General features: G+C 46.1%; 1 protein-coding gene across 2 annotated transcripts in view; it reads right to left on the bottom strand.

Moving 5' to 3' along the window:
* Nucleotides 1–21,070, bottom strand: part of COL27A1 (collagen type XXVII alpha 1 chain) — a 162,112-nt gene that overhangs the window by 15,036 nt on the left and 126,006 nt on the right. For both annotated transcript variants that reach the window (XM_069873701.1, XM_069873700.1), the window contains 7 exons: nt 10,079–10,132; nt 9,850–9,957; nt 8,344–8,397; nt 7,977–8,030; nt 2,593–2,649; nt 2,380–2,433; nt 1,358–1,411 (listed from right to left, as the gene is read on the bottom strand). In XM_069873701.1, coding sequence (XP_069729802.1) covers nt 1,358–1,411; nt 2,380–2,433; nt 2,593–2,649; nt 7,977–8,030; nt 8,344–8,397; nt 9,850–9,957; nt 10,079–10,132 — 435 coding nt within the window. The remainder of the gene's footprint in view (nt 1–1,357; nt 1,412–2,379; nt 2,434–2,592; nt 2,650–7,976; nt 8,031–8,343; nt 8,398–9,849; nt 9,958–10,078; nt 10,133–21,070) is intronic.

The following is a 21,070-nucleotide window of genomic DNA, read 5'->3' as shown; positions in this document are numbered from 1 at the left end:
TGTGCCCTAACAACGCTGACCGTATGGAAACAATTCAGGGGAGCAGCCTGTGCTCAGACGGGCCTCCTGGGGAAAAAGGAGCAAGGAACTCTCTCCAGAGAGCATTTAACAGGGTGTCAGTTGGAGAAGAAGCAATGCTACCCTTGACTTGGGTGGTGGTTGTATTTGTGGAAATAATTTGCTAAATTCCAGAGGGCGCCTGGAAAACAGTGCTCAGAAGTGGGCAGGAAGGAGCCTGTTTTGAGAAAGGTACTGCAGAAGCTACGTGTAGAACGAGTTTATACAGTGACTACATCTTTAGTGCTAGTAACACCTCCCTTTGGGGTGCTGCAGCTCTTTTTTTGGTTTTGCCTGGGTGTCAGATATTAGAGAGTTACCTATGGTAACTTTCTAATTAAAACAGGGAGCATGTTTCACTACCCTAACTGGTCTCTTCCCCATCACGTCTCTACTTTTTCTTCTGGTCATTCAGGTTTGTTGTGTGTATTAGAGTCAGGGGCAGTTTCTGGACTAATGTCAAAGAAACAGTAAGTAAGGACACACCTACAGAGCTCTCCTTCATCAGCCCATTTCTAAGCCATGTTTTTAATGGCTCTTTACTAAAGATAATCCAAAGCTCTTGCTTCCATCTGAAACACTGACATTTGAAGGGATATCGCTCCTCAGAATCAACTACATCCACTGGGAAATGCAGTAGCTCTACTCATTTCTAGGCCATGTGACGAAGCACTAGGAATTTACCTCAAACCAGAATCTTTCATTCTTCCCTGCAGTCCTACAAAGAATGGGAATTGATTCAACCTTATTTCCTAATGCAAGCTACGTTCAACGTGCTGCTGCACACACAGTTGCAATATTCAAATATATGTTAGACACTGCCATATATAGCAAGGGAATAAAAAGCCCTGCCCTTAAATTTAGATTTAATTTAGTCTTTCATAAATGTATTGGACTGAGAGGAAACACCATCCAGGCAGACTAATAATGGTCTTAGCTCACACTGGAGCAGCTCTCACCAACAGCATGTGAAATCATTGCCTAACAGATCCTTCCACTGTCATTGTCATCTCCCACTGCCCATCTCCTAAGATTTCTGGTCCCTCTTGGACTGCTTAGAAAAGATAGTTTTGGAGACCTTTAGGAGCTTCCCCTATTCCATCACTCATTTAGTAGTCTCAACACGTGACTCGAAACATCCATTCTATGGAATATTCTGTATGTGTGGAAATGCAGACGTTTCGCTTCACAGCTCACCACACATCCTCTACTTCAGCCCTCCCCACTTCTCACTCTTTTAGCATCTGTTTTTCATATGCATGTGACATTGGGCAGCTTACAATAAAGCAGCATCTCTTACAGGTAAGCCTTGCTGTCCATGTTTTCCTCTTTCTCCATCAAGCCCATCTTGACCCTTAAATAAAAAACAGAGAGGGAATGTGTTTATTCTTGGGTACTTCTGTGGCAATGGGAAATAAAAATGGATGTTACATGCTGTACGGGGCAGGAGAAGATACACATATCTGCATTCTGCTAACAAAGAAATGTTGAAGCTTGCTGGTAGTGCCATGGATAAGCATTGGGAAGAAATAGCTAAGAGGAACTGTTATTTACCATCTAAGCAGTAGAGAAGGCTTTCTAACACACCCCTAAATACACACAGCACTAATGTAAATGAACAGTTGGAGACTCCTGTCCTACAAAATAAGGCAGCAGTATCCTGGTGAATTTAAACTCTCTTATTTGTTACTGTAATGGATTGATCGACCAGCTGCTTTTGGATAGAGGTAAGATGCAGTCCACAGAGCCTTTGCAGATCATCATCAATCAGCTGGAAATGTCCTGCAAAGGGGGCATCAGGAGCACAAGGGAATAATTCATAACCCTGATCTTGCTTTTGAGAGAAATTCCACTAAGATTTTGGAAGCTTCCAAACCTCCAAGTTAACAGAGGTCTTCCCATGAACGAGTCTAAAGCCACAACTACCGATGGGAACATCAGTCTTGAATTTTGTCCAGCATTGACATGACCTCTTTGGTATGCATCCTCCCCAGGGTATTTCCTTGATAAGCACAAATACCTCTGATAAGATGGTCCTGCTCGGTTTTTCAGTCTAGTGTGCTCAGGCAGGTGCACATCATTGTGAGATGCTGGCCTGCAGGACCTGCTTTTGCCATCAGTAGAATTTGTGCCACTTCAGGTAAAGATATCTGAATTATTCCTTGTTTGAAAAACAGCCATGGACAGCGGTCGACAAGGGACAACAGTGGGTTATGGATTGTGACTATAGGGCAAAGGGTAGACCTTCTGTGAGCTGATGCAGATTGGAAGCACCTCCCCAAGACAAACACTTCTGAATCATGTATTTGGAATAAGACTTACAGGATAACCAGGGTCTCCAGGCTCCCCTCTATCGCCTCTGTCACCAACGGGGCCCTACAACAACACACCAAAGACTTAAGGTGGCTGTAAACAATCTGTCATCTGCAATATCTCAATGGCCTGTGCATGTTCTACAAAGCAAAGAAGCAACCCAACTAATCCACCTACAAAAATCAGGCCAGGACTGATTAGAGAAAGGATTCAAAATCTTACTCTGTCTCCAGGTGGTCCCTGTGGGCCTTCTACCTTCCCGTCATCACCTTGTTCTCCCTGTGAATAAAAATATTAGTATTAATATAGACAGCAGATTATGTGGCAGATGCTTCTGTGTGGACCAAATCCAATCCTTCCATATCAAGGGCTCCTAAGGCAAAGCCTCTGTTGAATTTGGCAGCTTTTCACCCGAAGAAGGTCTAAATAATTGTTTGTTTGTTTGTTTCATAGCCTGGAGCACACTGACTCTTCATATTGCTTTCCTGGTTTATTTGGTGGTTGTTTCTGCTGGTCTAACCATCTTCCCAAAGGAACCAGGTGCAAAAGGATATTTTCAACAATTCCCAAAATGAAGCAAGAAGCTTGTAATTAGACAATATGGGAACTAACTCTCCGCCTTTGAATTTTATTGCTGACAGTCAAACTGAACTCTTTAATCAAGCATTTCCCCACTGTCATTGAGTTCTGCCTGGGCTGTCCTGGGAACAAGGGTGGCCTGGATGGTCTCCCTGGTTGTGTGACACCATTGTGGGCTTGTTTTACAATTGATCAGATGAGATGATTAGCCACTTACGTGCTCACTGTGTAATCAGCTCCACTTGTTGATGGGATGTTCCACAGCAAGAGCTAGGAGCTCATGGTTTGGCTGGTAGATAACATCACTAGGGTTATTAATAACTGAAGTCTCTCTAAAACATCTATAGAGATCTCTCAAGACTTAACACAGATGCTATCTTTTTTAATTCTGTTATATAAATCATTCAGGGCCATATTGTCCTATTTTCTCTGGAGTTTAGTGTTTGGTAGGAACGGTGGGACTCGGTGATCCAGTGGGTCTCTTCCAACCTGGTTATTCTGTGATTCTGTGAGTCTAGCTCAGAGATGGCTGTTTCTTTGCTCCCCATAGAAGACACCAACATTCCAGCTCCTCCAGTTTTTGGCTACTTCAGATCATTGAGTCTCTGGCACTCTGGATCCTTAGGATGAATGTGGCTCAGAGCTCCTTTGGTGCTGCAGATACCACAGAGAGGAGGTCCAGGGAGTTATAAAACAATGGACTTGCTATTGTTGGGGTGTTCCTACAGCCTTGAACATCCAAACCTCCATAGTTATGCAGAGACAAGTTTTCCACAGATTTCTGTAATTCTCAGTGCTCTCATCAGCCCTTTCTGGTATGACTGTCTTTGACTTTCTCTCTGGGCTACTCTCATCTTCTGTTTGAGTTGCAGCTGCTGAGCATGAGGGTGCTTTGGCAAATTTTCAGCAATCCTGCCCCTAGGAGAAGGCAATTGGGGTGCTTTGCTTGTGTGTGGTATTTAGTAACGACACATCTGGCACAGTGAATAACCCTCACTGAAAAAAACCTCAGATAATGGAGCCAATAGCTTCTTTTCTGTAGGATCTGGGTCATGGCTTGGAATCAGGACTGTGCCACTGGTGAGAGAGACGTCGACCCACACTTGTTTCTCATGGGCTGAGCACCAGTATTGACATTTACAGCTTGGTAGAATGAGACTCAAGATTTAGCAAAATCTCTTGCAGTTAACCTCAACAGGCAGCAAAGAGCTCAGTGCATCCCTCTCCATTACACGCTGGATGACAGTGGCATTTTCTTTCTCTGCTGCTGTGACACGTTGGATGTGCTGCCAGGATTTCATATATACTGACAGGTTATGGTTATACTGTCCTTAAGAGACTGTCTCTTGGTGGGGAACTCCAGCATGGGGTTTTGAGGAGGTATCATGGTAGAAGAAATACGTAGGGAAAACTGTGCCAGGACGGCTTAAGAATATGATAATGAGCAAAATGGATGGAGAAATTTGGGTGGCAGAGTAGAGAGAAAGGAAATTAATGCCTAACAGGCTCTGCCAACAGTTTCCAACACTACTGAACGTGCTGGTTGAAGTCAGCAGCAGAATAACTGGCAACTGGTTTGCTTTCTACCACTATTGGACAACTGTAGGCTAGGAAAGAAAGCAAGCCACCATTCCTCAAGTCTCAGGAAAAAAAAAATAATCCCAGTATACGTGTTACTGTGCAGAAGTCTTGGCACTGATTACCTCTTCCCAAACAGGATGTGAACACCTTGCCATCTGGGAGCTGAGACGAGCGTGATGAACTCAAAGCATGCTCATAATTCTGGGGACTCTTGAAGAGCATCAAGACTTAGGGACTTTCTCCCCAAAGCTAAGTGGTGGCTTTGTGTCTCGTTAAAGTCTAATTCCCACCTTGTCCTTTGTCTTCTGATTGAGAAAATCCTGCAGCCTGGTCAGCTTGAGGACTGCGAGACTGAGATCCTCCAGGACTTCCTGATGCCTCAGCTGCTCAAGAGGGAGATGAAAGGTCTGTGCTAATTCTTCTGAAAGTTGCAGTGAAAAAAAGTTAGAGTAAAGGGCAGCAAAGTAAACATGTTGGGATACAAATGGAAAAATGCATGGAGAAGAAGGGAAGATTTGTTGTTGTTGGCTCCTGTCCCAAAGTGAGATACATCAGTTTGTAATTTTTAAAAGGATCCCATCTGGACTGCTTTAAGCAGCTGCCAAGTGCAGGCGTCTGCTCTGAGCAAGGCCTCTTTGAGGAGCTGTAAATGTATTAAATGCGACGGAGTAGCTGGCTGGTAGGGCACAAGGGAGCCGGATTCCACAATAATGCCTCTCACCAAGCCACTTTCTTCTCTGGAAAAAGGAAGATGTTCCCCACCATTCTATAGCCTCCTTCTTAGCACAGCTCAGTTTGCCACATTGTTTAAAGCTCACAGAGCAGTCGCAGTCCCACTTTCATTTCCGTTTCATTTCTCAGATTCAGGCTTCCATTTTCATGTTTGCACGGGTGTGCGAGGTTACAGATGTCTGGAGGGAAGGAATCTGTCTGTCCTTAGGCTGGGATCCAGGCAACTCTTAAGAGGTAAGAAGGAATGGTGGATAACTAAAATTAGATGCAAGACTTTTGTGGAGCACCTGGATGCCGCAAAGAAATAGTGCTGGAGGCTCAGTGTGCAATGCTGTGTCCTCTTCATTCAGCTGGAGCTGCTTCCCAGGTAGGTGCCAGCAGACCTGCCAACCTTCCAGGAAAGTGGGAGTGAGATCCGGCTGCCAATGGTCATTAACAGATCTGACAGTTCTCAGCAGGATGCATTAGATGCTTTGGTGTCTGTCAGGCTTTGACTCAGACACTTGCAATTAGAATTCATTTTAAAATCAATATTGCTGTCATCCGCTAAGACAAGAGCCATGATAGATCTGAGGGAATGCTCTTCAAGTGTTCATTTGCAGGACAACACTTTATTGGCGAAGGGGAGAGCACTTCACTGAACATTTCAGATAATAATTTGGGGACCATTTGCTACTGAAATAATGGGAGATTTCAAAAAAATAGCAACTTGCAATGCTTTAAAATAAAACAACAGCTGCAATTTAAACAACAGAGAGACATATCTGCACATCTTCTACTCTTCTGCTCTAAGGCCAATGGCTGAGTTTGCTTTTCGTAGTCGTGACTTGCAAATCATTGGCAGGATGATCAAGTTTCAACAGAGGGACTGTGAGAAACCTCTGGCCAGGCTCTCAGCTGACAATGTGCTTGGCCATGAGCTCTTGTGTTGTCCTGGGCTGGTTGTGCTTGGTTAACACTTGCCATTTCCCACGTGGCTACTCATAATACACTCGAGGACGAACGCTGCTGAAGTCTGGAAGGTCAAGAGGTGAAGCTTGGGAAGTGGATGGGGCTGTGTTAGAAAGGCCAGGGGTAGAGAGGAAATTCAGCAACACAGTGATGGAGATGTGGAACAGCAGGAACACCACCAGCTGTCCCTGCACCATGGATGAGTTTCAGCAGTGGGAAATGAGAGAAACAGCAGCATGGCCACAGTTCATCCCCAAAGCAAAGGTTTCTGAGGCATGTGAATGTCCTAGTAGAACACAACAGCTCACCCTGCCCCACTGACTCCCGGCCGCCAGCACTGATTCACTGCTGCACCAGGAGTCTCCAGGCAAAGACAGCAGCACGAGCAGGGTGTCCTGAGACCCAGAGCTTGAGCTGAAAGGACACATTTAAAGCCCCAGCAAAGACACGCCCTTGGGGTCTCTGTCCCACAAACTCCTCTTATAAGCAATGAAGCTCCTGCTTGCATGTGTACAGCTGCAATCACACCTGCGTGCAGACGAAAGTCGAAAGCTTTCTCAGTGATGGCGAGCAGTTATCTTTCCTTTCCGTGGGGACCCCATGAGTGAGCAGTCCCAATTCCCATCCCTTCCCTCCCCACAGCGAGGGAGGGAGCATGGCTGCCTCACGTGAGGGGTTCCAGCAGCACCGCGAGTCCAGCCAACACCAGCTGGGCCATCCCAGGAGCGTGCAGCAGCCAGCGCGGCCGACAGGAAACCATTAAAGCGTGAGTCACTTCTCCAGCCTGAACTGGTTATGGCTGCGCTGACTCAGCAAAAGGGGGAAAACACAAGGGCGAAGGTGCCCTGGGAAGAGGGCTCTGACTCCGGCCAGTGGCAGCGAGTGGGGTGGAGGGATGAGTGAGGTCAGGGAGGCAGGTGATGAGGAAAATGGAGCAAGGGCGATGGAGAGGAGACCAGTTGTGCCTCACTTGCAACCCCTATCAGCTGATTTAAGCCCAGATGGGCAGCTTGTTGAAGATCAGCTAGTTTGTGCAGGGTGTTATTCTGACTTGATCACAGAAAGCTACTGGTCTGGGTTTTTTTAGCCTGGAGAAGAGGAGGCTGAGGGGAGGCCTCATTGCTCTCTCCAACTACCTGAAAGGAGGTTGTGGAGAGGAGGGAGCTGGGCTCTTCTCCCAAGTGACAGGGGACAGGACGAGAGGGAATGGCCTCAAGCTCCGCCAGGGGAGGTTCAGGCTGGACATTAGGAAAAAATTTTCACGGAAAGGGTGATTGGGCACTGGAACAGGCTGCCCAGGGAGGGGATTGTGTCACCTTCCCTGGAGGCGTTTAAGGGACGGGTGGATGAGGTGCTGAGGGGCATGATTTAGTGATTGATGGGAATGGTTGGACTCGATGATCCAGTGGGTCTCTTCCTACCTAGTGATTCTGTGATTTGTTTAGGCCTGGGGATTGAGCAGAATTTCTGGGGATGCTGGAAAAAATGTGTTCCCAGAATGCATGCCGGCTGGCTCAGCCACCAGCGCGAGGGCATGGGTTGTCTGGAAAGCATGTGCTCAAGGCATGGGTGTCCCAGTACTGCTTTGCAGCAGTAAAGCTGCAGCAGGAGTTATGTAGGAGGCTGTGCTATGGAGGAGGGACCTCTGCCTCTGCTGCAGGCAGAGGAGGAGAGCTCAGATGTGTGGGTATTATGGCAACGGGGCAATTACCTCTGCATCAACTCAGCTTCTATGCCACTTCTATGTCACTCTGTGACCTTACCTTTTCCCCTTTTGGCCCTGGTGGTCCAATTGGTCCTGGTGGTCCTGCATGTCCCTGTGGAGAGCAGACACCATGTAAGAAGACAGGGAAGACTTGTTTGACTGAAGATCCTCCCTAGTTTCCTGCCAGATCTCGCAAAACCTGTGTTGTGCATCCCAGCTTTGGAGGAACACACGGGTCATGGCAGAGGTGAACCAAGTGGAGCTGGAGAAGACATCACGGTGCAAACGGAGGCTACAGAATGAACTAAACTGAGCTCAAGATCAGAAATAAATTATAGTTTAAGAATGGTTTTGCAACCTGGAGTGGCAGTTTTGTTGCATTTGAGAACAGACAGAAGCTGGAAGAATGAAAATAAAAAACTCACCTGGTAACCCTTTAAGCCAGGATCCCCTTGAGCACCCATCCTTCCCGGAGCACCCTGGAGAGGCAAGCACAGAAAGCATTGTGAGAGTAGCCCATGGGTATTACCCTACAACAAGTGGATGCACTGGGCTATGCAAAGCAAAGCTCAGCACCACATGGAAGTTCTCCTGGGTGCTGGTGGGCTTTGCTGCAGCCATCTATAATGCTCTTGCCTGGCTTTGATTTCTTACTTATGGGGAGTGATGGTAGGAGTCTGCTCTATGTTTCTTTGAGCCCATAGAAGCAGGTTTCCCACCTCCTTCAGATTTGGTACCAGAAATGCCTTCATAGTATGTGTTCTACATCTGCCCTTCTGGATGTCTTTATATCCAAATTAGCTTTGGGCTACAAAGTCCATCAGCGAGACCATTCTCATGTGTGACCTAATCCTAAACTGTCAGGAGGAAACCTTTTGGCATGGGTTCTGAGGCCAAGAAAGTTTTCTGGGTTGTGATGAGGACACTGCAAGAGCTGTTTATTGTATCTTTAGCAGCCTGAACAAAGGGTTTAAATCAGATCATCAGATTAAAGTGAATTTCAGGCTTTCCTTATAATCCCATTTAGCGTGGAAGAAAGCCCTTTCCTCAAGACATAGATGTGTTCAGTCTAATAGACTGTTGCTCAGATAATACTTTACTGCTTTGGAGGTTTTGACAAGGAATATGAAGGGAGGGTATACAGACAGGCCTTAATTTTTAGTGCATGGAAACACTTTAAGTGGAATCGTTACTCCACCACTGATTTGCTACTGTTCTGAAACATCACTGCAATTCCTGGTTCATAAATAACTCCTGGTTTTGTACTAAGTTCTACAAAATACAGTGCAAGAAGTTTCCTTACCAGCCTGCAACACATGAAGAGGTTCTTTTTGCTTACTGCTGCTGTCCCATTGTATCTGTCTCACGCCCAAAAAGTGAATTAACTTTCTCCCCTCTCAGCCATACATTGTTCTATCAGAAAGCCTCACCGTCAGTCCACAACTCAAATCCTTTCCCATGTTATATTTCTTTTTGCTGCAAGTGTTTTAGATAAGTAGATCAAGAGTGGGTGTAGAAACAAGGCAGAAGTCCAAGGCAGAGTTCCGTATAACAACACAATTTGACTTGAAAGCAGCTCTTGCCATGAGTGTACAGTCTCAAAGGGGAAGATCTTAGCAAAAAATAGCTTATCAGCTCACTCCCTTCTTGAGACATATCCCCAATATTTCAGCCCATCTGGGGAGTTGCGAAGAACTTCCATGACGCAACGTGAGCTGGGTTCACGGGGCACCAACACAATTGTCACTATGGAGTCTGTCCCATGCTGCTCAGAGCAAGCTTTAAGCTGTTTTGGTCAATTAAATCCACCTAACATAATCTCACTTTCTCTACCATGAAGCCTCTGTTGGGCTCTCTGTTTCATTCAGGCCTGCACCCACCACTGCATGTTTCTGCATGTTGTGTTGAACCATTTGCAGAGCTCTTCTCACCATAGGTCCTAGGGTACCTCGGGATCCTTTAGGGCCTTGGTTCCCCTTTGGCCCCTCCTTCCCTGGAGATCCTGTTTCGCCGAGCTGTCCCTGGTAGCCCTTGCTGCCCTGCAGAACAAAAGCACTGAGGTCAATGCAGGACAAAATTGCTTCTACAGGTGAATATTGGAAATGAGCAAAGGAAGAGAAATCCAGAGGAGGAGATGGTATCAATGGGGGATGTTCCTACCTTCTGGCCAGGCTTGCCCTTCTCCCCCTGTTTTCCTGGCTTCCCTTCTTGCCCCTAGGAGAGAAAAAAGACCTGTTGGAATCAGAAAGAAAAGAAGTCCCATCACGAACAACCCCAACTCCCAGGGCACTTCCCTGCTTCACTCAACCTTGACAGCATCCTCACCCATCCTACCCTATTTCCATGGGAGCCAGCAAGGAGGCTAGGAAGCCATGCAGGTAAGACCACAATTCACAGGTACTACAGCTGGAGTATGGCTGAGTTTCTTCTTTAGCTGCTCCAAAACATCAAGGAGAAGGAAATCTGTCTGCTCAGAGGTGGAAAGATCTCTGTGCCCAGGTAATTATAGGGCAACATGGTTAAAAAATGATGCTTTGCATCTTCAGATTACATCAAAGACAAGAGGGTGATGGAAAACCAACACCTGATGTGGCCATCTGTCCTCAAGGATGCAAAAGGGGGATCTCAGCAGTGCTCCTTGAAGACAATATCCAACAAAACAAAAAATGGCACCTACTCAGCCATTGCTACAGAAAGGGATGAGAAGTGGAAAACACATTTACCCTGGTCCCCACAAAATGTTTCCTCTGGTCTGCAGACAGAGCTGCCACCTGCGCATTGCTGCTTTACAGAGTTGAATCTCTCATCATCAACTAAGGCATGGAATTATATATCAATAATTTTTATCTGATTCTAGGATACTGTCAGTAGAACCGTTTCCTCAACAACTTTCCTTATTTCTACCTTGAAAAACCAGACAGTGCTTTCATTTTCTATTTACCTGCCACGCACAGCTTTCTGCTCACAGCACAAAAACCTTCCCTCTATTTATATCATCATGACTACAACACACAGCGCACAGAAATCACTATATTCACGACTGGGCATCACGACTGGGATGAAAACTTCAAGTGGGAGCCCCAGCAATGAGAGACAGAAACACTGGCCCACTTTGAGTGCTGAGCACAGGTGCCTTACAGGCAGCAGAACCTGCCTCTCATCCTCACACACAGAAATTAGCTGTGATGAGCTCCTTAGGGAACCCAAGGAGTTCATTTTTTTTCAGTGTTTGGCCCTGTTGGCTGCAAGGCAGACAACGTATTTTAGATTTGAGAGAAAGAAGCAAAAGTATCACTGAAGAAAATCCCTCATGCTTTTTGGCAGCGGGGACAAACTTTTCAACAGCATCTGCACACCAGCACGGCATCTCTCCCTCTGCTCTCCCACCTCCCAGTTAAGAAGGTATAATTTTCACCACAGTTCACGTTGCAGGAAAGTATCAGTCTCAGCTGAACAAAAGCAACTTAGAAAGCTCCCCATATCTAAGGGTTTTCACTCTGATCTGAAACATGGGCCTCACAAATGCCTGCTCTTAACACAAAGGAGCAATTCAGGCTTGTTCAGAATTGTTCCAGTTCTCCACTGCCCCAAAGGGAACAACTCTGTTTTACCTAAGTCAAACATTTCAAGAGCCCACCTTGCCAACACCACTAGAGCTTCACAAAGCACAAGTCCCTGCTGAGGAGCACACGATTCTTCTTTTGTTGTCTCTTCCACACTGCTCGGGGTTTCTGTTTGCTATTTTTTGCTGCCACTTTCCAAGAGAGCACTTTTGGAATTATTTTCCCACAGACGCTAAGCAGCCGCAATACGTGATGAATTGTGGGTGCCAAGCCTCCAGCATTACCCATGTGATTTATGCTTTTGACACGAGAACAGAGAAATCCTCACCAATGAAAGCATCAGCCTGGAAACTGGCCCTCCCCATCCAGCTCTGTAGCTAGCTCACCACCAGATATGGTACCAAGTCCCTCAAGGTCCTCATAGAATTCTAGAATCCCAGAATGGTTTGGGTTAGAAGGGACCTTAAAGATGATCCCGTTCCAACCCTCTTGCCATGGGCAGGGACACCTTCCACTGGATCAGGCTGCTCAAATCCTCATCCAACCTGGCCAGTTTCAACCAAAATCTGTTCCTGCCCCGACTTGATGGTCACGGCCTTGATCTTCTCTGGCAGAATCATTTTGCACATTCAGATATCCTCCTGAATTGCTGTAACAGCTCCTGAAACAAGTTCTTCCAAGTTACAGTTTCATCCCCAAGGTGAGGATGTGTTACAGTGTCCGTATAAAATACAGACATCCCTTCATTGATGAGATGTACCCTTTTGTCATTGTGAAGGGCAGACTGACCCCCTTCACAGGGAGGTCAGAAGGATCTCACAGCTACTCCAGAAGAGTTTGAAGTAGAGCCTGGATCTCTCCACCTGGATACATCTCCTATGGAAGCAATGACTGAAACTTCATTCTACGCAGCACTGGGAAATGTCTTTGCTTTTTGAGAAGACAGGTTCAGGCCTTAAATCTTCCCATCTGAGAAAAAAATTCCCACACTGCTTCTAAAATCTGCCAGCATTCAAGGTCATGCTTGTACCTGCAATGATGAAGTACAGATATAGGGTCAGAGTCATGTGGGAGACGGAGAAAGCAAAACATAAATCCAACTTTGACAGTGCAAGCCCTGCTTATGAAAATAAACTTGATCTGCATAAGACCGTGTCGTGTTCAAACACAATCTCAGCTTTCTCTGGGTCCCTTCAGCTTGCCTTTCTCCATTAGTGGAGTCTGAACACAGTTAAGGGCTCCAATAAATACCCTGTACCAGCTTTTCAACTTGTGACACATTGGACTCGTTGAGTTCGTCTGCTCCAGAAGGCTCCCCTGGGTCCTCCTCCAGCTGGGGTGTGGCTCTTTCTTCATTGCTGGAGAATACAAGAATTGGCAGCATCTTCAACTCTGGTCAGTGATAGTGAGACCAGCTGTCACTCACAGCAAACTATGGAGACCTTCCTTGATCCTCCTGTACTGTGTTAGCTTTCATCTGCTAGTTAAAAGCTTCGCTCGTATAAATAAATCGGTCAAACTGTGCTGGTGACACCATCAGTAGATACGTGGCTTGGATCTTGCAGCCTGAGTCACCTCCTCAGACGGAGTAAGCTCTATCAGAAAAGGATATTTCTGTGCTCTACCAGCATGCTTTCTAGGACTTTGGCCAGCAGAGTTCTGCTGGTGAGCGGGAAGCCTACCACATGTCTGATTTTCCTGGATGTGCTTTCTCCAAATGCGCAGGAATTTTGCCCAGATGAATTTAGAGGCAGTTCCACCCTTGTCCAGTGTTCCCAGATACGCAATATCTCTACTTGTGGTGTTCCAGATGTGGTTCCTGTTTGTTGCCATCCCAGACATTCACTGGGCACATATGCCAGTGGTTTGCACAGTTCCTAGGAATCACTGCACTGTCACATGCCGCGCATTAGATAGACAATAACAAGCCCAGCAACAACTTTGGTAGCCTTTTAGAAAGGTCAGATTCCTTTTCTCCCCCTTTTTCTGACTCATCAGTCCAGAGATGGAAAAACCAGGGCCGGAAAAGGGAAAACAAACAAAGAAAAAGGATAAAAATAAAGTTCAGTGAGACTGTAACTTCATCCAGGATCTCCAAAGTATATCAGGAGTCTGGCATCTTTTGGCATCTCTTCCACAGAAATGTGAAGTTCCTAGGGTTCCTACTCTATTTAGCAGAGACGGCAAAGAAGGGCAGAAAATGTACAAAAGCCTATACATAAGAATAATTTATTCCAAGTTCTTTTTGCTGGATTCAAATCAGTTTGGTTAGTGTGCCAAAATACTAAACACTCGATGCTTTTATTCTTAGGGTTTGTAAACATTTTGTTGTATGCTTTGGGTTACTGGTCCACCGAGAACACAAATATTCTTTCCAAGCTTCTTCTGTGAGCGGGGTTATTTTTAAATGGTGATTTCTTTTTATATAGTGAACTCTTTGCTAGGGAAGCATATTGGCACTTCAGAAGATGGTTGTCTTTGGGACCAGGGGGAGAGGATAGCAGCGGTTTTACAAAGTCACACACCTTCAAGTATGCCAAAATATCCCAGGAAAGCAAAAAATTATCATCTTAGGTCTAGCATGTTCAAAATTTCATTGCGAGCTTCAGTGAGACCAAGTTATTTTTTGAATACGGCTGTAGATATTCCCCCAAAGAGAAAAGATGGATGGTCTATTTTCCAATGCAAATTGATTAGTTTATAAGGAAGAAAGATGCTTTCAGCTGCTGATGACCTTGGCAGCAAAGTCAAGTCTTTTGCGGGGCACAGAGTAGGGTTTATTGGGAGCAAGGAGATGAGCAGCCCAGCTATAAATTCACAAGACATCAACAGTTGAAATCTATGTTATGACAACAACGTCTAGAAAAACGAAATAAGGAAGCTGAATGAATTGCAGAGAGATGTGCTCCAAACGGAGCCAAACAACGAATGGTGTTAAAATCTAAACCCAAACTTCTCCCATGTTCGGTGATGCTCTGCTGCATGCGCTAGATTTGGGAAAGCAGCTACTGAGACACGACTCGCACTCCTGGTTTGACCCCAGGGGACCTGTGGCTCTTGGTGCTTCAGAGGTAAACATGTTTCTGCTTTTCATGCAGGTTCAGGATGACTTAAGGCTGTTGTGGAGCAGGAGGATATTTTCAAATGTTTTGGGGTGTCATTGAGTGAAGGCTTGAGGTCGCTCCTCCCTACCAGAAATGAGGCAGGAAGAAACAGAAGAGCGAAAATGCAGCTACTGAGTAAAGAAAAGAAAGTATCGATGGTGACACGAGAAAGTGAACGGTGATGGTTTGAGGCACTAGACATAGAAAGGGCAGAAAAGCTAAAGCCGCGATAAACGTAGGAAGCATGAAACATAGGATGACCATGTCCATATTGTTCAGGGCCCAGCCAGCGAGCTTGTTTAAAGGGAAATGAAAAAGCTCCATATAATTTCCTACCGCTCAGCAATGTCTCCATATGAGAACATCTACTTAATAAACTTTGATCGAGAGATGCCTCCCCCCATGGAGGACAGTTCACAAACACTCAGGAAATTAGTGGGATTATTGGGGCCGGGCATTTGAAGACATAAATGTTTCAGATTTATAAGAAACACATTTCATAATCACTCTGCCTAGCAGTAGTTTGGAAGGGGAGGAGTCAGGGCAGCAGCTCCTGAATGAGTATGGGGGAAGAAGAAAGACTCAACTGTTCTCGAGAAGAAAGACCTGATTGTGCTGTAAGGTTCAGAGGGCTTCACTGGGAAGTAATGGTCTCATGCCCTGCCTGTGAAAACTGGAGTGGTGAGCGCTGGTCGAACTGGCTGGCTGAATTCAAAGAACAACTGAGATGGGGAAATCCTACAAAAAGATGGAAAGACCACAGCTAGTGTCACTAGGACTTTCCTTTTGGCTGAGTGTCTCAGTTTCAAATGAGGAATCCAAACCAAAATCTTGTATCCCAAACTCTCTGCTTTACTACAAATTCTTATCTGCCTGCAGATCTTTCTCTGAAATACACCACTTCTGGTTTTGTGGATGATGAGGTCGATTTAACTTGTATTTTCTAAGCAGTCACAGCAGCAAAGAATCATATACAAAGCACTCCTGTGTGCTCCGAGGTGGTCTGGTTTCATCTGATAGCCCTGAACTGCCCCCAGTTTTTTTTTTCTGGGAAAATTCCTTTTTTTCCCCATCCCTCTCCCTCTGTTTCCTTGTCTCTAAGGAAGCATCAGAGACAAAGGTGCCACCAAAAGGCAAAAAGTGGGTAAGAAGTGCCAGCCCTCATCCCCATCGAGCTGTGGAGCTTTCATATAAGACGACACCAAAATGCGTCAAAGAATTAGCCAGTGCTAGAAGCTGAGAACTGGGAAGAAAGGAACACACAGAGCACTTGGGGGGTATAACTCTGATTTACACTAACGAGCACTACATGTGTCTTTTTTGTTTTCTTCCCCCAAACACTAAGAGTTAATATCTTCCTTTTGAGGGACACGGATGCCCTGGGGCTGTGGAAGAGGAGGGGAATGAAATCCTCGCTTGCAATAAGGAGGAGAATCTTGGAGTAACTGCATAAAAAGTGCATCTCCTTCGTCTGAGTCAGGAAAGAAACCGTGCCAAGTCAATGGGATTTATTTCAGATTCTGGCTCATTTTGACTCCTATTAACTCTAAATGAAGACCAGCTGGGATCAGCCTGCCTTCCCAAGCAGCAGAGGGACCAGGCAGGGCTAGCTGACTTATTGCAAGCATGAATGGCCCCTTCACTGCAGGAAAGCAACCTCGGTTGCGGCAAGAAGCAGTTCTCTGGGGACTGGGAGAGCTCTGTGATTCCCTGCAGGATACCCTAGGCTCACAGGCAACTGTGGTCCACTCCAAAAGTTTCAGTGAATTTCGTGGGCTGAGTCACAAATACCAGAATAACAGAGAAGAGGAAAGAAAATCCACAAAATAAAAGCTCCTGAATGGCAAAATCCATGTACCTCTCCATGAAGTGGAATGGTCAGACTTCTGCAGAAGAGGCAGAACCCAGCACCAACACCAATGCACTGATTATTAAAGCAAAAACTGGTGAAGCTGATTGCAGCTAAGAATAGAGTTGGCCAAGGATGGCAACATTGCTTCTGGGAGGGGAAAGAGAGAGACCTGTGGACTGCAGATACGCAGAGGCACTCGCCCTGACCCTTGCTCCTGCCCTATTCAAAGCAAAGAGCTTAAGCACGTTTCACTACATTCCAGAGCAACTTTATTCCCCTTTGATTTTTGATGCAAGACAAATACCTTCTTTGCCCACACGAGTAATGATACTTCAAGGCTGTTGCACAATGACACATCATGGCCAAGTTCAGGCAACTTCAGCTATAGAATCTGGCCTCCAACAAAGGAATCGACTCTGCTGACATTGCAGCTACTGGAAAGATCGGGTTGTAGGGCAGGAAAAGTACGTCCTGTTATGTTCCCTCACATCTCACATGGAAGAGGTAGCCGTGATTTGGGATGCAGACCATGCACAAGCCCAAGTGACATTCAGCTCTGCAGCAAAGGGTCTGTATCCTCTGACACAAACACTTGTCTCATGGAAAGCTCTGCTGATACAGCCTGTATTGACCCACTGCACAGGGCACAGGAATGAGGCTGGGGAGCCCTTGGTTCTCTTCTGCCTCTACAACCATGGCTCTGGGCAAGTCACTTCACTACTTTGTGCCTCTACTGATACAAGATTAAAAGCAAAGGTACTGATTTCCTAGAGTTTACTCTTACCGCTGGCACTGTCACAGCCCTTCGCTGCACACTGAGTCCAGTATTCCCCACTCCTTCCATTGTGCAGTTGGAGGGTAATCCCATGCCCTCCAGCTGAGGGAGTGTAAGAAACTTCTTTCAGTTAAGAGCTCCACAGACAGCCCACAGACCAGGGTACGAAAAACAGCTTTTCCAGGAAAAAACATCTCGGCACATTATCAAAAAAAGCATAGATTCCTGCATGGAGAGCAGAGATTAAAACCAGAAGTGACTCCAGGATTGTCCTTCAGCAGCCTCAGTGCTTTCAGGGAGCTGAATGCCATGTAACTGATGTGGTGCTGCCAGCTGTTGCTGAGCTTATGTGTTTGGAGTGAATGGCTGGATTCAGCGATGGCAGAGCGAGGCGCTTTGTTGCAGAAAAGTCTTTGGATCATGTTTCCAATGGCAGGAAACAGAAAAGAACAAAGAGCAAAAAACCACTCTGGGATAAATTCTGCTATAAGTGACGTTTGGACAACTTTGTAATAAAGCAGTTTGTCAGATGAGAATGAGATCCTGCCTACCCTGGCATTACAGAACCCAGAAACCAGCCCCATCTCAGCTGTGACCACAGGGGGCTGCTTCTAGAGTGACCCTGCCAGCTCAGAGCAGAAGGTTCAACCTGGCCAGCAAGTCCTCCTTCCACTTCAGGACTGTAGCCTGTAGATGACAGAGAAACAATAACACGACGTGAAAGACGCTGTCCTCAGGAAACCATCCAATGTTGCACATGGAGTTGCTGCTGCTCTGGTGAGTGATGTGACTGAGATGGCAGCACTGGAGCCAAGAGCCACAAGTTCATCCAGTGTTCTCTGTTGGGCTGGATAGTGTCTTTATCCTTTAAAAGCACTGTGAGTTCCCTCAAAAAACCTTCTTAGATCTTCACCCCAGCCCAGCTCTGTCACTTTACCCTCTTGGAGAGCAAATAAAAGGACTTTTGACCTCGTTGCATCAGAGTGAAAGGGTTTACCAGCCCTGAGAGCTCTTCTGGTCTTCTGGTGCACATCTGCACCACTCAGCACGGCCGGCACATGCAGCCAGATCTTCCCTGATGTAATTGTTTATGGCAATTTATACCATTGAAGTGTCTGGCTCAAAGCTTTCCCAGTCCTGACGTGGCTTGAATGACACTGCAGATAGGATTTCAGGTTTAAAAGGAAGTGGAAAAAGAAAAGAACTCAACTCCCAGTTTTGCTGAACAACGAGGGATTTTCTTGTTTCAGAGCATGTTTCATTTCATTACCTAGAGGCTCTCCAATTGCTTTCCTGGAACTGTAAAAGCCTTGCTATCAGATGTCTGCCTTGTACGACAACCAGCACATTATGAAAACTACAGTGCACAACTACGGAGAGGAGCTGGAAACCCACCACCTTGCTCCTGCCAACTGGCTTGGGTCTTTGCACAGCCACGGGCAGATCGGTTGTCCTCTGAGGGAAGGGCTGAAATGCTGTATTTTCTGTAGGCAGAGAGGAGAAGGAGAAGAGGGGAGCACTTTTGGGGGTTTAACTCTCAGGGACCACTTGTCTGTGTCCAGGTTGATGGTTGCATATGAGTGATTTCAGCCTTTAACTCTTTTCATCCTCTGTTGTGAAGAGCAGGATCGACTGGCAGCTGGATCCTTTGTAAACATATAGAACTCTCCAACAACATTGTTCAGATTTTTCAGGCTCTGTGGCACCATCCCCTCATATAATGACAGGTTTGCAAACAAATTAGCTTTCTATTTTGGCAAACTACACCATGACACTTGCATTGCTGATTGATGCCTCACCACGGTTTGACGGGCTGTTGTATCTTCCAGTCTCCCCACAAACTGCAGAGACGTAGCCTTGTCTGGCTTTGCCCATGTGGAAAGTCTGATTCTCACATGAACTACTTCTGCTCCCACTTCCTGCACTGTTGGTTTGAGGATTTACATCTCCAACCAGTCTCTCTGAACAGACATGCCCAACTAGTTCCTGGTGCTCTGCAAGGGAAAGAGATTATCAACTTCTCAGTGCTCAAACAAGCCAACCAGAGGTCAAATGGCCAAGTCCAAAGGCGAGTCAAGATCAAGTGAAGGCAAAAAGTTTGTATTAGAGGAAGATGGAAACCACTGGGAGGAGATAATATGTGAGACAGAAGCTCAGGAAAGGTGCACATCTCTGATGCGATTTTTGAAACCTCAGTTGGATCTTGCACTCAGCCATGTTCTAACACTTCAGGTGCTCTGATATTTCTCTTAGGATCAGAGGGACAACTGGCCCATCCCTCTGCTGAGCAGAAACTGAATGGAATAGAGCAGTGTGAACTCAGACAAAGTGACCAAAAGTTAGAGGATACTCATGTATCTCAGCTCCAGCTGCCTCAAGTCCTGCCAGGCACAGCTGTGAGACTCATGGACCATCTCAGTTGCCAGGTTTGTTTGCTGAAATCCACTGGCTTTCAAACATGTACAAACTACCCCTGGAGACTTGGCTGTGGCCTCCTTGCTGATTCTGTTTGAGATTTAAAACCACGGTGCAAACCAGTTTTCAGATATGTTAATACTGGAAATGGCTCAGCCAAATTAAAGCTGATGATCTTTGAAAAATGTTTCTTGAGCACCGAGGGAAGTTTGATTGTTCTCATTTGGTAATGCAACAGCATTGGGATGGCTTTCTGGAAAATAAAACCTTGCTGAGTAACGCCAGACATGTCCCTGCTGTAGGGATGGATCAGTGGGAGAATGTCTCTCTTCTGCGTGACCCAGAAGGGTAGCACAGACTCTTTGTGCTTCCTCCAGCTTTAGCACTGTGATAGTGCTTCAGCACATCCCTTCAAATGCCATCTCCCAAGGAGCTCTATGACTGTGCAGACCAAAGAACTGCAAACATCTTTCCATCTTTTGTCACGGCCCATCACCATGTGGTGGGTGAGCTCGTACGTGCCCTGCTGAGATCCCCAGATTCTACCTGCTCTGTGGTTACACAGGGTGCTGCCAGCACCAGGCCTTCGGCCCCAGGCCAGAATATGAAAAATAGGCTCAAATCGTAACAGCAATAAAGACAGATAATTTGAACAACTGGTCACCTAATTTCCTACATCCGCCAAGATGACACTTGAAGTGTTGCATTCTTTAGACATAAGCAAAATAAAGATTAAGACGAAATGTGTTCTTGGTGGTAAGGAAAAATATTCCAGAAATAGTGTAGCTGCAGGGATTTGTGATGAAAAGGGTTTGTCCAGAGGCTTGTTGTTGCTCCTGGAGGGCATGACTCTGTGGGTCTCCTCTAGTGCCGAGGAAGAGAGCAACATAGGGCCAAGCCAAGGAGTAGAAGTTTGTCTCTATGACTGCAGATGGGTATCAGTTCCCTCGAGTTAATACAAATCTCTTCCAGAATCAGATGAGCTACCCACTCCCAGATGGAGGTCAGTTTGTCGGCACAGGTAATGAGACAGACCCTTGTGTGTGTGTCTTTCCCACTAACAGCGCGGAAGCATCAACATCTCCCCTATCCACTTTGTAGCTGAGCAGGATATCCCAACAATATTGGAGCAGAAGCAAACATCTCTAGTTCAGAGAAAAATCTGTGGATCCAGTCAGGAATGCGGTGAAGCATGGATGTAAGGACTCCTGGGTGTCATGCTGGGAGGGACAAATAGAGATGCAATAGCTAAAGATGAAGTTCTCTAAAACCATCTAAACTGAGTATTGGGCAGTGTAACGCTATCACATCAGATGTATTGAAACCATATGCAACATGTGTAATGTGTAAACACACGGTATTTGCAGCACACCCAAACCCAACACGCCTCCTCCCTGCAATGCAAGTGCCTCCACACCTTCCCCAGGCAATTTACACATCACC

This window comes from Phaenicophaeus curvirostris, chromosome 20 (genome assembly GCF_032191515.1).
Source record: "Phaenicophaeus curvirostris isolate KB17595 chromosome 20, BPBGC_Pcur_1.0, whole genome shotgun sequence".
NCBI classification, from domain to species: domain Eukaryota; kingdom Metazoa; phylum Chordata; class Aves; order Cuculiformes; family Cuculidae; genus Phaenicophaeus; species Phaenicophaeus curvirostris.
Note: the sequence above shows the minus strand (reverse complement) of the source record. Positions and strands in the feature narration are given on the sequence as shown.